The 19,415-nt window shown below is 35.6% G+C and overlaps 1 protein-coding gene across 8 annotated transcripts in view; it reads right to left on the bottom strand.

The window, feature by feature from the left end:
* The window catches only part of FAT1 (FAT atypical cadherin 1), a 112,179-nt gene that overhangs the window by 69,184 nt on the left and 23,580 nt on the right, over positions 1–19,415 (bottom strand). For all 8 annotated transcript variants that reach the window (XR_003398187.1, XR_003398186.1, XM_026846588.1 and 5 more), the window contains exon 3: positions 6,869–7,183. Coding sequence is in view for 6 of the 8 variants with exons in the window: in XM_026846588.1 (XP_026702389.1) it covers positions 6,869–7,183 (315 nt within the window). In the remaining 2 variants the exon portion in view is untranslated. The remainder of the gene's footprint in view (positions 1–6,868; positions 7,184–19,415) is intronic.

The following is a 19,415-nucleotide window of genomic DNA, read 5'->3' as shown; positions in this document are numbered from 1 at the left end:
GCAGATGATTTGACCATGAGCTATTAGCATTTTATAACTTAAAGCTCTAGTGATTACTAGAGACTAACAGACAATAAAAGCTGCAGACTCAGTGTTACCAAAATGTAAATCCTGCTGTTCGATAGAACAAACTTTTTGTATTAAAATAGCATTCTATTTTGGGATTGCATATATAAAAATCCCTTTAAATCAGCACTTAATTTGAAGGTTGATGTTAACTTTGCAATGCATTTTTTCAGGTGTGGTATAATTTATGAAACAAAAATTGCCACAATCCTCAACTGCCACAGGATCAATTTAGCATTACTTCCAAATACCTGAGATAGTAAAAAAGATCATAGAAAAAAGAGCAAAAGTTACATTAAATAATATTAAATCCTAGACAAACGCTTATCTTCAGATCTAGTCACTCAAACTAGGAAATTCCAGAGTCAAGACTAACAGACACATCATTTTAACTTGACTGTCTTGCATGTGTGCATTAAGATGCACAGACTCAGGCCTCATTGGGAGCACAGGATACAGTATGTTCTGAAATTGGTAATTACTCAACCCTTCTGATGGAATTATGTATGTAAGAAAGGTCTTATCTAAACAGCCTAACTCTTATACCACAGGATTACTAATTTCCTCAAAGGAATGTCTGTGTCATTCTCATGATAATACTCAAGTGCTTCATAAATATAAATTAATGTACCTTCACAACACTCCCAGTTAAGTTGCGCTATTATTCCTATTTTACACCTGCAAAACTGAAGTAGGAGGAAATTAACACTCAAAATTAATTTTGTCATTCTCCTGTCCATCTTAAAAACCCAAGTCTAGTTTTTGGAAGTATGCATTATTTTCATATCAAGTTGCATTAAAGGCATTGAAAGCTATAGTTTTGCTATCAGCATTTCTGCAAATCTGACTCAAAATTGATATATGGAGAAATGTCAAGTAACTCCCTGCCTCATTTGCTATTATTGTTTTAAATTTCTGAAGATATGGTTTCTGGAGAAAGTGTTACTTGCTACCCAGACCTAATTCTTTCCCCAAGCCAAATCTTGTCAGTACAATAAATGTAACAGAAGTCCTGGGGGAGTGGAAATAAGCATACCAATTTGGCAAAAAGATCAAAAATTATTTCTTGCCTGAATAACATGCACAAGGTAATAAAAAAAAGTACAAAGGTCTCCCCTCATCCTATATGAATACCTGGTTAGGAGTCCAGTTTCTTGCTCAGTAATACTAAGGAAAACTGGAACTCATTTCACTATGCAAATGCAGTTTTTGCCATTCTAATGTGCATACTGATGCTTACAAGGTAGTATAAGCTTCTTTCAGGCATATTAGCTCAGCAGTCTTTGAGATATTAATTATACAAAGGCTGTATCGCTGAATAGCAGCCATATGGCAAAATCGTGGCATGGTAAAACTATTCCATCCATATGGAAACTGATACAGAGCCTAGGGGAATTCAGTGAGCTCCTTTTGTTTACAGTCTAATGGCTCTAGTTCTGCTGCAATTAAGGATGTTCTTCTCTCTTAAATTTCCACATTTTACATATGACTTGTTGAGCCATTGCTGTTGATCAGTTAAAGGTGAACACCTTTCTTTTCATTTCACTTGAAGTTTGCAATCCCATCATTTAAAGAATAAAACCAGAAAAATTACACAACATAGGAAACAATGATAGAAGAGGAATTTTGTTGACAATGTCACTCTGGGGAGCTGTAAGTACACATTTTAAAACTGGGGAGATAGTTTGCATACTACCCTTACAATTCTTACTGGGTGTAACAAAAACCCTGTATTTAATGCATGTCCTACTCTCCTGTCTCAGACAGAAAGAAATTACTTGTTTTGATTGAAAGCTCTTAGTAAAATGAACGCACTCTCTCTTGAATTGGCACTAACAGATCCATTTCTAAATGGTTATTCCTATATAGATTAGAAATTATATAATAATTCATAAACATATAAATGTATACTTATATACAATGGTATTATCAGCTATTATTAGTAGATGGCACACTAAGTACTAAGAATTACTGCAATCTTACTATCAATTGTCATGCTTCCGACATTCCTACTCAAAAGCAATAAAGCTAATTAAGGTATTATAATATCAAAGAATCAAAGATGGAAAATATAAATTTGTCCACTCAATATGACTGTTCATGTAAAAATAAAAATATTCAGTAATTTAACTCAAACAATAAAATAATCAATTGTATTTTGTAAATACTACCACAGAGTTTCTATCAGTGATATCTAAACCTTTCCAGTCCTACAACGAGATTGGACTTTTAAGTGAAACAGCTCACTACTTGTTCCCTAAAGCATCCATTTTTTGTCCATCTCATTGCTTTCGCAGACGAAGCATATCCAAATGCATCCAGTGAAATATGGAAACTAGCAACTAGAAGTACTTTGATAATTAAGTTTCAAAGTCTTTGACCTTGTTACAAGGTAATTACAAAATGTAAAAAGAGAAACACCCAAATAACTCACAAGCAAATAAACTGCACCTACAAGAAACGGTGAGATATTACTAAATTACTTTTTAATATATATACCAGAAAAAAACATTGTACATTGTGAGCTTCAAAGCACAAAACCTGGAATTTGTTTACTGTTATATAATCATTTGCTTTACATTAGTGTTGCTAAAAGCGCAAATATTTTCTTGACTCTCAGTGCAATAGCTCTAGGGTTAAACTGGTGAGATTAACCCAGGACCTGTGTTCTGAATAGCTATCAAATTCTCCCAACTCCACTCCTTCCATTTAAACATATTAAAACGCCTTGGAACTCTACTGTTCAATTACTTCTGTATTTAATCACAAGATATTTTCAAGAAGTTAAGTGGATATAAAGTAGTTAAAATAACTTACATATGTGTTTACAGTCGTGTTCAGGTTGAGCATTTAAATTGTGTAATTAGTCTTTGCTCTAATTCTTTCCTGCAAATAATACTGATAACTATTTTTATCCCACCTGGGCAGCTCATACGTACAGCAGGTTTTTTTCATTACATGTAAACTTCAAAACTAAAGAAAAATTATATTTCATTTCCTTTAATGAAAGGCCAGGTATATCTGAAAAGATTATAAAATATCCTGTGATGCACTGTGTTATATATCCTGCTCCAAAAATTGGAATTTCTGCATGCAAAGAAAAAAAAACCTTAGCAATGTTTCTCTAACTAAGCTGTGTTTTATAATTACTTAAAATAAGGAAGATGGTTTTAAGTGTCAATGAAGGGGATACTCAGAAACTGATCACTGTAAGAAGCACACAGATACTACTTCAGCTAGTAGCATTCCTGAGAAACAGATCAGTCAATCAATAGTTATTATCACATAAAAATTTCTTCTTTCTGTGAGAGATAAACTGTAACCTACATAGGTCCATGTCATTCAGTTTCACCACCTAAAAATTCAGGATTATTCCACAAAGATACCGGCATCTTAGTATGGAGTCTGTGAAATTACAGAAACAAATTAGCTACTTCCAGAGAACAGAAAGCAGTACTTCACTTGACATAGTTTACATGTAGGTTATTGCTATTTATAATCTGTATTGCTATTATGTGTGGGAGTTCTAGCCTTGGACCATGATACCATAGTGTTAAAATCTATAAAGAGACAGAAAAAGATGGATCATTGACCTGAAGAGAAGACAATAACATTATCAGCTGAAACGTACTTTTAAGTCACCACATATTTTAAGAATCCCAACACTAGGCTTTCCTTAACTCGGACTGAATGCTATTACAGTCCTCAAACCACCTTTGAGGCTGCACAGCAGCCCAAAGTAACAAACGCTTAACTCTTGCTATGTCACTTTGAGTGTTACAATGGGATACAGTTAAAAACCCTATTCCTGTCTCAGCCCTATCTCTTCTTTGACTGGAAGGTAAACATAGGACCCTGTGAAGGGTTTCTCTTTGACAACTACCTCACAGTTCGATAGCCTCACAAGGTCCAACAAGAGTAACATACCTGCATAAGCAAGCAAGACAGGATTTGATCTCACTAATTCTATCAAATGTACTCTTCAGCTGAGCCCTATTTTAACTGAGATACAATAATAATTAGTGTCTTTTAAATTGATTTTTCAACTCCTTAGCATCCCAATCCTAGTGATAGCATTTTCACCCCAAATAAGATCTATTCAAGTTAAACATATCTGATTTCTAATAGACAGAAGAGAGACTTGGGAAGTCATGAACCTAATAACCTCAGTCAAAACTCATCCTGATCACTAACTTAGTTTCTACTGCAGACTGACAGTTTCACACCAAACACGTACAGGAGAAACAAGACAGCCCATTGGGCTGCATGAAATCCAGTGCCCTATATAATAGGAAGACAATATACATTAACTAGCTATTTAATATCCACTGAAGTTATTTGAGGGCACTCCAGGAACAGAAACCAGCCAAAGAATTTTCCCTTCTCTTCTCCTCTGCCCACATCATCTCCTCCCCTCCTCTCTATGTTTATCATGGCTATCTAGCATTACTATTTTAACAGTAATAGACATCAATGAGTCTACATATCCCTGTGATTTTAACTATATTTAGAAAATATTTCTGCTGCTGAATGTAAATCAGACGGAAATTATTTTCTTCTCAGTGCTTGTATTCTGAAATATAATTATTTCCATTTGTTGTTTTTTCTTTCCCTTTAAGACAGAGTTGAGGAATCTGGACTGCATTGTTTGCTTCTACAGTATGCAAGCTACAATAAGGCAGGTAAGAAACTCTCTTGACAGAAAATCTTTATTAGCTTTCTATTAAGTGTTCTGTATCACTTCACCATCTAGTATGTTGAGCTCCCTCAAGCTCCTTTTCTAACATAAATGAGATCAGCAGTAAACTACTGACATGGAAAACTACAAACTCTCTAAAGACAAGTCACAACCTCCTGCTGCCCTAAATCTTCTATCCATTAAAGAGGAATAAAGATGTTTCTTCATCTCAAAACTTAGGTAAGGGAGGCATGCAAGCATGTTTTTTAAAACAAAGTTTGGAAAATGCTGCGTAATGACACAGAAAGCAGAGAGGAGTTGGAAAGGACCGGAAGAAAGAGAAAATGAGGTACAGAAAAAATAAGGAAACAGCAACCAAAAATAGTTGGCCAATTACACAGTAAAGACTAAATAAATGTAGAGTTTATATTCACTTGCAATTTGAGCACCACAGTCACTCAGTTCTTTCTACTCTCATTTTTATCAATAGCACTGATTGAAATGACAAGAAATATCAAAAGTGCCAGGCAAACAGTACTTTTGAAAACCAGAAAGGGTGAGGAAGTAGATAGAAGAGCAGAATTTTTTCCTTTTGCATCATGTGTAAGCAGAGAAAGACAAACAGAAGCAAAGCACACACACATGCACAGAGTTTCTGCATTCACTTTAAAAGACTCTGTGGTTGAATTATTCTTGTTTTACTTGTTAGGCTGCCTTTGTTCTAAAACCGAAGCTTCTGTAAATATAATATTTAGATACAGGCTATAACTATGTTAAAGATCTTCTGTTGCTATAGCTATTTCATATGTCTCTCTTGGCAATGTCTTCACAAGCAGATGCAGCACATGCTGACAAAGAAGTTATTGTCAGAAATAAGGCAAATAACATACCTGTGTTTGCACTCAGAGCTTTGCTGACACAGCAATTACAGCTGATACAGCACGCAAGTCTTTCATACCCTGAGCTGAAACAACTATGAAACAGAATGAAGGCCATAGTGTCAACCCCAGCCTTCAAAACATTTTACAGCCAATTTTTGCTCCTTTATCCCCTGAAATTCCCTCCACAAATGAGCAAGAGCTAAATGAATAAAGCTTCTATTACTCCCTTCTACTTACTTTGTTACAGATTAAAATCATTCTCTACACCTCTACAGCACCTCTAGCCTAAAAATCTCTGGATTATGAGAAGAAATTTATGTCTGAGTGAATAAGAAGCATCTCCTGTAATCTGTACTGTGAAATAGTAACTAAATGCAACACACAAAAAGCTAAGCTGTGCCCAGCCCAGCAAAATACTATTTAATTAAAACCAAGCCCTTCTTTATCATTACAAAAGATCTGTGGAAAAAACATATGTATATGTACTATTTACATTCATTCAGAAGGATGTTAGGCAACCTTCACATTGTTTCCAAAATCACTGTGTAGATTTAAATATTTTGTTTCCCATCTCCCTGCCCTACACCCATTTCAGTATTTGTAATTTACAGTTACTAAAAGGTCACTTGTTTCTTGTATTTGTACTTTCCTATTAAAACCTCAGTATGCTTTTTCTGAAGCTTTCCAAACAACCACTGAACTCAGGCTCTTCCTTTTTATTACATGACAACCACATAACCTGCAAATTACCTTTTAGATTTTGTATTTCTTATAACAGCAACAGCTATCAATACTTACAAAGACAGTCCCTTTTTACTGCAGGACAAGCAAGTTTGCAGTTAATAAAATGGCTTGCACTGCTTAGACTAATACTACCCAGAAAAAAAAGCATCTGACAAAAAAATCTATGCCTAAACTAAACTATGTATTTTTACTGTATACTTACTGCACTACAAAAGCAAATGGGCATTGACCACTCTCGAATGGGGCTACTCTGAAGTAAACCTTCCCAAAATGTGCATGACATGGATGTCAAGTACTTTGAACCAGGCTCCTTCACTCTCAAATCCTCTTCTACTTGTTTGTGTAACTTACTAATATTGACACAGCCCAAGATACCAGCTTAACTCTAACTACTGTGAAAGCACAGTTAAACCAAAGATCTTGCTTTTGCCTGGTTTATGTATTTATACAAATATGCTGATTCACTCATATGTAAAATAAAACACTGTATTGTACTTACCAGTTTTAGGGTTTATTGAAAAGAATCCCTGTGGATTTCCACTTGTAATCTTGTAGGTTAATTTTTCACTTGAGCTGGAATCTGGATCAAATGCCTCAATCTGAATGACGGATACATCTTTAGGTGAGTTTTCCATGACCTCTGGGTAATAAACTGGTTCTGTGGTCTGAGGAGCATTATCATTAACATCCCCAACTTCTATGTAGATTTCAATGAAAGATGATAAGGGCACAACACCTTGGTCAGTTGCATAAACAGTTAACCAGTAATGTGAAGTAGTCTCACGATCCAGTCTATCTGCAGTCTCAATAATACCTATTTATTAGGAAAAAAAAGAAAATGCTCAATAAACATGCAGAACGGTGTAAAAATAGAGTAAGTAACAAGCTTAAATAAATAAAAATGAATAGAAGTTCAAAATAACTGACATTGAGTCTATAGTCTCTGTTAACATACCCAGACAAACATATTGAGATTAACCTAAAGCCACAAAAAATAATATTACAACAGTTTTCAGCAATTATGCATTAGATATTAAAACAATATATTACTTACTTTCCTTTCCAACATCCTTTGAGATTTATCAGATCAATTAGCACTATTCATAAAAGCTATTTTGTCTAAAAGATTAAATATAAAGAGTAATTCACAGTCTTTTGGGACTTGAATGACCCTCTTTACTCATCACTGATTATAGTCAATTTTATACCATATTAAACTGTCTGATTCAGATGCCAAACTCTTGAACTGTTTACCATTATGCATATTAATGAACAGCTACTTAAATGTGAAATATTCTTATCTATGTGCCCAAATGTAATATTTAACCGAATTTTATTAATGTGCTTATTTGGATTGACACACAAATTTCACAGAAAAGAAAACAAAAGTTATACCTGAGCCTAACCTTTGCAGTATTAGGACCAACCCATGGCTGCCATTACTTGGGCAATGGAAAACAGCGCTTTGCTCAACTTCACACACATGAAATGGATTACCATTTAAGGAACAGCTACACAATTCACAAAGTTAATAAAAGTCTGTCTGCTGAGTCTAGAGAAGCTTGTCTGAGCCAGAACTAAATAAAGAATGAGGGACTCAAGTTTTTATCCACTGTGAAGGAAATACAGATCTATTTTAATGAGCCGCTTACTCTACAGGTACAGTCATAATATGCATGTGCCAAAAGGGTATGTGATGTGGTGTAACCTACGTGATGGGGGATGAATATTAAATGGATTCACAGAGCAATGTTACAGTAAAACTTTGCACTTCATTTTACTGATCCAATCACTCTTATGGGTTTTCTGATTTGAGATATTTTGTAAATAGAACTTAAAACGAACCTGATACATGTCAGGGTGAGGGACAGAGCATGCTCTTGAAACCTTTTCTGTGGAAATCTTGATGGGCTTTGTCATGGCTCTTACTGTTTGTTCTAGTGACACACAACAGTCCTAACCGGGATTGGAGCCGAGATGAGTCAAACTATCACCATGACAGCCAGTTTTGGACTCTGGATACAGCCACATAATGTGACTATGAGTAATGAAGGCCTTCTCCTGAGCTCATATACTTCACATAATCTATTATATACCATCAATAAAATAAGACCTCGATAAAGCTATGCCACCATGCTTTTACAGGAGTTTTTCAGGAAAGGAATTAACTCTTTAAGTATCACTTCCTTCACACGCTCCAGACACTTTTTTTTTTAATGCATTAAACCAGGTAAGCAAAGTGAGATAAATATTAAGAATTTACTAATTTATTCATTACTTTCTCTGCCTTGTGGAAAGCTGCATAAGGGTCTGATGATGGTCATTTGAAATTTTAATATATCAATAAGATAAACTCAGAAGGGCTGGAGGGGGTAACATCTCACGATTAGACTTGCAAAATTCCCATATATAGCATTTTAAGCAACACAGCATTTCAGAGCTACCACCAGATGTCAGTGTGCAAACCGGTTTTATATAGTGTCAATGGCTTCAGAACTGGGATAAAAAGGAGGGGCACTGCAATTTAAAAATATACATGCAATACATATATTCTATAAAAGTTTTCCTGAAAGCAAACTGGTGGCTTTTTTGTTGTTGTTGTTGAGAGGAATATCCTCAAAACCTAACCCAAGATGTTAATTTTAAGGACATTAGCATTTGACAGTTCCCGTCTCTTCACCTCAGCATTTTGCTTGATGGCAGTTTTATTATTAAAAAAAAATAATAATCCTATGTAGTCACTGAATTTGTGCTGTGGTTACCTACATAGTTTCTGATTGTTAATGTATATAAAATTGCTCTTAAAAATGGATACGTAGCTGTGAGCAGCCAGTTTACCTGGATTCTATTTTCATAACTCATGTTACACCTTTTGAACTTCTCTACTTCAGCCAGGAGACTTGCTTGGGAGTAAATAAATTTGTTAATTACTGTGGCCTCACTTCTAAACCTAAATGATGGATATGGCATGCAGGCACTTTATCCTAAGTCTGGGTACTCCATGTATGCCTTGGAATATTTTGCAAAGCCTTTATATCCTACCAAACACAAGACTAGACTGTAGTCCCTTTTAGCAAGGCTTCCAGCAATGCTCTCTGTTACTTGGAATTCATGCAAAACACAGTGGGCAGACTTATGCTGAAGTGAGCAACCATTATCATTTTACACCTGTCCTGCCTTCTTAACAGTAGCTACATCAGAAGTAGCAGATTAATTTTAAGATAGCCTTGGATGATTTTAAAGAAACATAAAGAAACTCTTGTGGTAATGGAGCTCTCCTCCCACAATCGGCTCACCCAGCATTTACAAATTCTACCACCTGAGTTATCAAAGCCTACCTCAAGGAAAAAGAAGACTGAACCTATCTTGCTTTTGTGGACTATCAGTTCTTAAGTGTCCATTCTCATAAGTCACATACTTCACAAGGGACAAAGGGAAAGATAATACCACACCAAAAAAAAGTAACAACAGTATCTCAAAAAGAAATATGTAAAAAGATTACAGGGATAATGACTAACAGTATGATACAGCACACGTGTGACCTTATTTTTTGGTTAATTTTAAATTAGAACTGCATATAAGATGTTATTTCTGTACACTTTACACTGACTTCTGTGGAAATGTTCAATGAAAGGCTTGTAATCTGTCTGATCATTTGATCACTGAACATGTCATGTAACACAGACGTTTAGCCGACAGTGTAGCTCTGGTTTTCAGAATGTCCCTGATTTCCTACAGGGTTACACATACTCTAAGCATGCATTGGTCAAAGTAACGTGAAATCTCATTCACTAAAGTTATTTTGCCATTTTTCTAATGTGGCTCACCCAACAGATCCTGAATTGCTGGATGAACATTTTTTCCATATATGTTATTTATAGTTCCAAACTGAAATAGAAAGCACCTAGGAAAACGATTTTATGATCAGTCAGATATGCAAAAATGTCTATGTAATTGTTTAATACTAATCGATTAATTCCTGAATAAACACTTCCTAGATGCATAAAGGGTATTAAAGAAAAAACCTCCATGTACCCCTCCTATAGTTTAAAATAGATGGAATAGGCAGATACACAAGCAAGTTGGAAAACAGAAGAGACATCATGCCTAAGTGGATCACTGACATTATTAAAAACGAAGGCTCAAAATAGCATTCCTATGGTACAAAAGTCATGCAGAAAGGACAGGAAGACAGGGAACAAAAATTTCTAATCACCCCTTGCACACTGAGGGGCTGGAGGAGTGGCCACCACACTGGAGTAGCACCATCACTCAAAGCTGCAGGCATCACAAGAGAAGGAATGAAGGGATGACTGGTGTATTAATATGACTCAGCTTTCTCCCTGTTGTTTCTACCCAGCAATAAGATGGAACAGATAATGATTCGGTGAAGCTCTGACTACCAAAACCTGAATTTCTTCTGGTTTTGCACCAGCACTTATGTCACTAAGCACAATCAACACTAAACGCACACAACTACATGGAGTACTTGTTTTTTTCCCCTGCTTTTAACATCAGTGTATAATCTGGCCTTAAATCAGTAATTAAAAAACATCATCCTTTTTTCATTATTCGAGCTGAAATTGCTCCTGCTTCTGCAAGTTTAACACTAAATCTTTCCTGATTTTGCCTATGAGAACACTAATAGCTTAATCTTCAATTTCTGTGCAACAATAATGAATACAAATTAATGTAAACTTCAGTAGTCTACTGTACTAAAAAACCCAAGCCCAAAGCAAAACTTTTTTTTTTTTTTTTTTTTTAAATTTTTTTTTTTTTTTTAAACAAAGATAATGATAGGTCTCGTACCACAACACAGGTCTAGAACCAGTCCTTAAGGTATCATTGGTTGCTGTGCCAACTTTCTGCTTTTGAAAATGTTGACTATAGTGGCCTATTTTACATATTAGGGCAGCATAATACTGTATGCTGTCTGAAAGTCAGCACTTGCAGAGTTCATAAATTCACTGCCTTCCAGTTCTAGTGGTTCTCAAGACAGCAGAAGAAAAATTATGGTAACTCATGTATCAAAGAGAAGTAATAAAACAATCTAAGTAAGAGTTTATTTGTTTTAATCTCACAATCAGCTAGATCCATTAAGCATCAGTAAGATGTTGATCTGTATCATTAGTTTCAACATAGTATTTTGGCTCCTAGAAAGTATTTCTTTTTTTCTTCAAGTGGTACAAAGTACATTTAGGGAATACAGCTTAAGTGCTTCTATTATATCTTCAATGCTGTAAAAGCTCCATCTCTGCTCTAACTCTTCTCCCATTCACAGGATAATCTTTAATCAGCAAATTTCCAATCCATTCTCCACACTGAGGCAATCTGGTAATTCTAACTTTTACAAACCATTTACTTTTTATGTAGCAAGACAAGTAGAGAAATCTTCCACAGAGCACCACTGAAGAATCTTTAGCATGTATGGCAATTCCAAAGACTTGTAAATATTATTGTTCAAAAAAATACGGTGAAGTGAGGATTCCAAAAACATTTTTCACTTGGCTGGATATGCAATCTTGAAGCCTTTCAGGTGGACAGGATAAAAAGAAATTCATATCCAGTCACTAACCACCAGAGGGGAGTACAAAAGAGCTCTGATGAATTGTTTCTCAGTCATCTGCAAGAGGACATCAGAGCTGATTTTACAATATTCGTATGTCTGAAATTTTAGACTAGATATTGTTTCCACTTGATGCAAGAGGACTTCTCTATCAATTTCCTTAAAAGAAGGCAAAAGTCTTAAGTGAATGCTACAGAATAGAATTTGGACAGAATTTAATGTGGAAGAATAAGCTGGGTTATAAATACAGCAAGCAAGGAAAAATCAAAACACTAACCCCACTCTTGACAATAATCAACATTAAAATTTAAATCCCACAACCCAAGTCACTACAACCACAGTCACTTTTAAAACAAAAATAAACATATAAATCCACTTCAAATCTGACAGTCTTAAAAATGCCCATTCTATCTAATTAACAAATGCTCAAACTATAATACTCCCAATTCCCAGGGATGATCCTCCTTAAGCGTGCTTACCCATAAGAACTCTCATTAACAATATTAATGATTCTGTAATGGAAATCAAAACCTGCAATCATTTCTCAGCAAAGCATGAAAATGCAGTTTAGCAGAATTTGCCCTGGGAGTGACGTTTGAAACAAACTAAGAGAAATCTCTGGCCTGGAACATGATGCTTGAAATCTGATTACAAACTTAATTAATCTAAATTCTAATAAGCTGGGCAAATAAAAAGCTTCTTCAGCTGCTTTAAAAGCCATCTCTGGGGGAAAAAAGGCAATTTTAAGAATTGCATGAACAAAGGTTTTGATCAAATATGACCTTCAGCAAACAACCAATCCAAATCAAAGTTTTAAAAGTAAGTGGATTAAGCCTGTTAAAAACAGAGGCATGCTGTTCCTCAATGGCACTAGTCTGCCAACACACCAAACACAGAGTGCAACTTTGTCTTGAATTCTAAACAAAGTAAATGGAATTGAATTCAAACAAACTTGAATTCTAAAAAGTCATTGCAGTGTAAACTATCACTAAGGTTTGCACAACCATTTGAATTAAAAGCAAAATTGGGGGAAATGCTCAGCACATATTACAGTTTATTACTAGAATCTCTGCTACCTCTAGATAGACTGTATATATTTTCCAGAAAGTTATTAATATTTAGAAAATTAGCTTTTTATGTGGACAAGGGTCCAAAGAACCCCAACTCCCAGAATTTAGTTTTTCTGACCAAATTTCTGCTTTACATTTTGTGGAACTTTGCTAAGTTTTTATTAAAACAAATAAAAAGTCACATAAGCCTCACTGATTAGTGGCTTGGTTGTTTTGTTTTTTAAGTAAAATCTTACTAAATATAATACCATCATACTTTGGCTTCTAGTGTTAAGCAATTCAGAACAGACATTCTTCAGGTTGTTATTAAAATGTCCACACTTGCACAACCAGAATAGGCCAGAAAAATACAAATATTTTACAAAGCTGGTACTTTCCACTTTCATTTTAACTTTTGATTCTGCCCAGGTCATCTTATTTAAAATAGCATCTGTTCTAACCCATACTTTGCTTTTTGGTGTAAGTTACTGACAGTGCAGTTCTTCAACACTATCCAGACTGAACACAGATGACTTCCTTGGCAGACTTCTTGTTCGTATTTGTCTCTTATTATAGGTTCTGGTTTTGCTTTTCCTGCAATACACCTCTCTTTTTCAGATTATTACCTGCCATGACATGATAAGCATTTTCCTGAGCTGTATAAATACAGAGGCTACAGCAGAGCTGACAGGATTAAAAAAAAAAAAAAAAGAAAAAAAAAAAACCAAAACAAAAACCCAGGAAAGAACATCTGGCATAGGGTAAGAAGACACAGTGCTTGTCTGCTTCTCAGCAGTCCCCAGAGGCCTCAAATAGGAACACATCCATATACTTTCATCCTCCCTTTCCCCTTGAGTAACTTCTAGAGGCACAGTCAAATCAGGACAGTTGGCAAATGCAATCCTGTATGTTACGCATGTTGTTTTTTTTTTCCCTCCACTTTATGCTCCCTGTCAGAGAGTAAGAGAAAGCAAGGTGACTTGAAAAAAAGCCATATTTATTAATAGTTATGACACCCACCTGTACAAGATGAAACAGACTACAGCAGACTGAAATGTCCTATTTACAAATACTACACCCCTCTTAGGACTCAGTATAAATTGTGATTTTGTTACTAAATGGGACTAGTGTCATAGATCATATTCTTTTCACTTTTAGAGCAACTAAAAATAATAGTCTAGCCAATTTATGTGCAACTCTGTTAACTTCTTTCTGTAACTTCTGGCCACCACTGAGGCCTGACATTGGGAAATGCCTTGAAGCAGCAGCCAAGTACAGCCACAACCCCACATACCATAGAGAGTTCTATAAAGTGAAGGTTTTGAAACATGAAACCTGTTGAACTCCAAGAAAAAAAATTCTCTTTCCCTGAGGCTGCTGTGCTACTCTAATTCAGACCTCTACCAAACACCAGTGTGTAAGGGACAACTGAGCCTTAAGCCTACAGTTTTCTAAAATAGCATCCAATGCTAATGTCAACAAAATTTAATATTTCTGATCAGTCAAGTAATAACCACTTGTCAAAACCAAAACAAACCAAGGCAGCACAGTATCACACTGGTCTTTACCCAGACCAACTATCTTTAAGCACTGAGGATTTAGAGTATGTCCTATCACAGAGACAAGGAACTATTCAGCACTTAAAATGTCAGTTGAAAAGACCAAAATCTCCATCCTGTGAGCTACTCCTTGAAACAATCTCCTTCTAAAGAAGGAATGGAATGAGATTCCTTTTGCAGAAGTGAAATGTCAGCTCATCCACTCTATAAACAGGGCAGAATGCCAAGAGAGGCACTCCACTCTAACTCTTGAAATACTAAAGACCTGTGGCAGGCAGCATGAACTTCTCTCTTTTAAGAAAACTAATATTTTTGATAAATAAACTGAGCTGGAAAAGTGTTAGCCTTCCTTACTTGCATCACACATGCACTTTGAACAGGAAGCATTACGTGTTTATGCCATTCAGAGAAATATGATTTGCTCTTCAGCTCCATAGCAATTTAAATCTTATCACTGACAATGCAAGCTACTCACATATCAGACTTCTTGCCTCTAAAGATTCACACAGACTAAACTGTACTGTTTCAGAATATAAATAATCCTCGGTTGCAGCCCTGAAGGAGAGCAGAAGTTTTAGCAACTATTGCTTGCCTTTGAATCACACATGAACAAGATGCGTTCACTCTTCTCTCTCCTCTTCTCCAGGAGCATTAATTAGTTAGGCACAGCTAGAAAGACCGTAACCTAGCAACAAACCATTGGTATTGCATTTTGCATAACTCATGAAGAGTTCAGATTACTTGTTTGCAAACATGTTTGAGGAATATCAATGTGCATAACTAATAATTCAATCTAGTTTGAAACAGTTTTTTTCTTTTCAACCACTCAATTCCTCTGTTTTGCCTGAATAAAGCTGAAGCTTAAATTAACACATTCTGATTTTTTTAAAGTAATTTGGTGGCTTTACCTTTTACTTGCATCTTAGTTAACTGTACCCCACAAAAACACAACCAACCTTGAAAAATGCTGCAACAAGTTATGTTTGCAGGCTACAGAGTTAAGATTTACACAGGCACCCCAACAGTACTCAGATAATATAATCTAACATTTGTTATCAATATAAACATTCCTTCCAATAGTTATAGCTTGTCACATTCAGATTTTACATATTTAGTTCTTTAGATATTTAGTAAGTTTCTATACAGTGGTCTTAATCCGCTTTTATATATATATATATACACACACACACACACATTTCTTCTTTACTTATACTGAAGAAAGGCAATGAAAAAACTCAAAACTATAATTTCTGCTTCAGACAACACTCAGAAAAATTTCTCTCAGGAGAAGCTAGGAAAAAAATACTGCATATAAGCTGAAACATACTGGATTTACAAGTCCTTTGTCGGCATTTATAAAGGCAGATTCTCAGAAAATTGAATGAATTTTATTTACAGCTCTTTGAAATAGAAAGCTGTATACATTTCAAGTTATGTCTTGTGTACTACCAGCTAAGAAATAATGCTTAGATGGGACTGTTAAATGGAAAGCAACTCTTGTTGCTGTTTCAAGGACAAATTGCTCTTTTTTTAACAAATCAAGGCTTAGAAAGTTTCAAGGAATTTATCACTAGCAATATCAGCGAGCTGATGGAGCTCTAGTGAATTTGCACAAGTTCTTTAACTGGTAAATGCCATTTCACTGTGCAGCTACAAGATGTTCAAACACATCAAGTCTACCACTGCTTGCTCTCTTTCCAGGGACTACTTACTGCAAGTTCTGGGCGGTAGAAGGGGAAGGATATCACTACAGAACATATGTGGTCTCTAGAACACACAGAACTCTCAACAGAGTATAGGAGTCATCATCATCGTAACAGATTTGAGATTTTAACTGAACAAAACCAAACTGAACAAAGTAAAAGCTCAATCATAATAAAATGTTGACCTGGTTTATATCTCAAATTTAACTGTACTGAACTGTCTAGATGTAATGAAACATATAGCCAAATCCAGTTTTGTACCAATGCCTCAAGTAAATCTGATACAAGTTTTCAAAACCTCCCAAATGCCATTAAATAACCTACCATACTTGAAATTTTTAAAATTTCTGGATATAACACTAATGGAACAACTGAGAGAGTAGTTGGTGAAACAATCAGACGTTACCATGTCCAGTCAGACCTCACAGACTCACTTTTGTAAATGCACAGAAATTACCAATGCATTCATAGTAAAACACTTTTCTGGGAACAAAACTTGGCACCCAGAGAGCCCCAGCATGTGGTCAAATCCAGACCTTGACATAAAACTTAAAAACACAGAACAGTTTATGCTTCACTTCTGCACTATGAAGACATAGTACAGACAACAGCAATCTGAACTGTGTTCAAATTGAGGGAGAAAAAGGGTCACTATTGATCTCTGCTACATGCAGGTTATAAGTATGGTAGATACAGAGAGATTTGAAGAAATACAAAATGTTCAACAGTTAAGAGTGGCTTTCACTTCTATAAGCATCTACAGATAGTATGAAGACCTAGAAACAAAGATGTGTATACTTAAAGCTCTGTACCAAACATGGACCATATTTTAAAACATTGAGAAAACAGCTTTTGCATGTCTTAGTTAAATGCATAAAGTAGAACAAAACACAGGGAAAGAATAGTAAATAATTAGAATAGTAAATAATTAGACCTAGTAACATTTTGACTTCTAGTTTCTGCCACACTGCTTTCTGCACATTTGTACAAAACCAAGTCAAATGAATGGAGAAAACACGTGTTTAGACCATGTATAAAAGAAAAAAAAAAAAAAAGTACTGAAAACACATTCTTAAAATTTTCCACAGAAAATACTATGCCCAGAAATTACGATTCAGTACTAGGTAGTCTGGGCTGAAAGTAATAAAATCTGTTAAAGTCCACAAAGATTGTGAACTTCCTTTCAGGAAGTTGGGGGTGACAAGGGGGAATTTTCGCAATTAGAAGATCCCTGATGGGGCTGTCTTATAACTCAGCTGATTACTTCCAGTTCAGAAGATCTTTTGGGACAATGGCAGACAGCTCCCATTGTCAGCCTCATTTACTGTTATTTTAATAGCTCCAGCTTATTTCTGTCAGCTAGGCTGCTTGTATGTCAAGCTTTCGACAGGCAATATAATTGCTATACAGAGGAAGAGTACCATGTTGCGAAAGCTCGATACGGAGAGACATAAAAGCCCCCTGATGAGTACACATTAGGGAAATGAAATGTTAATTCCCATGCCAATAGGAAAAATTATTGTAATACAACCACATATGATCTAAGTTTCTTTGAAGAGAGTGCAAGTAAAGCAAGATTTTCTGTTAACATGAGCAGTCATTCATGATTTGAGAGAAAGCATGCTGAAAAAACATGACCAGACTATTATATCAGCATTACAGCACATTTATAAAATATTAGTGAAAACAGAACAAACTGCCAGCAGATTCTGGACCAAGTATGTGGGCTCTCAGTACCCACAGAAACAGCTCCTCTTACTGTGTTACATGAGCAAGGTTTGCAGGATCTCACGCCAATTACTACCCCAGTCATCCATCCCCGTATTCTGGACAGATTTTCATCTTCAGGTAAAGACACAACTAATTTCTACATCCCAAGAAATACAATTACACAGCATCATAAAACTATGTTTAAGCAAAAATACTTTGGGATAATAGATACACTACTTAGTTACCTTTAAATCCTGCTCTCATACTACAGTTTCATTACCAACAAAGAATTTCTACTGAAATGTAGGTAATTCAGAAACAAGTGAAGGGCTCTACAGGTCTACTGTTTGTTTACTTAGAATGTCAAAGACAAAGAAGGAAATGTATTTAATAAAATTTTTAGAATGTATGTGTACTTGCATATGTGTAAAAAATGCAAAGGATGAATCTCTATCTTCTTTGTTAATAATTTCTTATGTACACACACAAATAAATGCTCTTTAGAACTCTGGCTTCACCCTGCAAAATCCCTCACTGTCAGACTTCCTAGTACTAAGGAACTGTTGACAATGTCAGTGGTTATATTACCACTCTAATAATTTAACTGGGAAATGGGGAGCCTCTGAAGGGGAAATTCCTCTGCAAATGGCCCCAGGAATTTCAAAACTAACTGGAGCTGACAGATTAACCTAGGTCCCCCTTAGGCAGAAGAAGAGGCTACAAGGAAAATAATGAGACGCATGGGAAGCCAATTATGCACAAGAGAAACACATTTAATTGTACAGAAACTGGTTTGTTGATCCAGAAGGATCTAGCTGTTTAGACCTCTGCAAACTATTAAAATACTTGGACAGTTCTACAACAAGTATACTCACTTTCTGTCTGTAAATCTCAAAGTTTAATGACCATCTTAAATAAAGAAACTTGTTCCATGAATCCCAAGAATCTTTTTCCTGCATACACAGCATTTCTCTCAGAATCCCTTTTTCACTGCAATTCGAACAATTGCATACTAACTCGTATTACTTCTGCAAAAGGAACTTTGAAGGCCCAACAAGTCCAACAGAAGAGTTCTACTCTTGAGTAAGAAGCAGTTAGAGCTGTGTTCCACAGCAACACTGGCTCACGATTCATCCACATGCAAAAAACTGCCATTTAGCATGTGCATGTTATTCTGTGTTTTGGACTGCTGTGCTTTTGCTTCAAACTTTCAATCTCCAGACTATTTTCATTTGCAGAAACTTCTGGCTAACAATGACAGTTCCCAGACCAGATCTGAGCAAGAAAAGATACTGATATCTATCAAAAGGCAGGTAAACATGTTGAGAAATACTGAAAATCAGGCTATTACTGCTGTTCACATTACTGCACCAGGTAGCTAGATATACCATGGCACTTAATTACTGCCAACAGAAACACTGCTCCAAGCAGGGTTATGTGTACAGAGAAGAGCTGGTGT

The sequence above is a fragment of the Athene cunicularia genome (genome assembly GCF_003259725.1).
Source record: "Athene cunicularia isolate RWA chromosome 4 unlocalized genomic scaffold, athCun1 chr4_part1, whole genome shotgun sequence".
Classification (NCBI taxonomy): Eukaryota; Metazoa; Chordata; class Aves; order Strigiformes; family Strigidae; genus Athene; species Athene cunicularia.
This window is presented reverse-complemented; position numbering and strand designations above follow the sequence as displayed.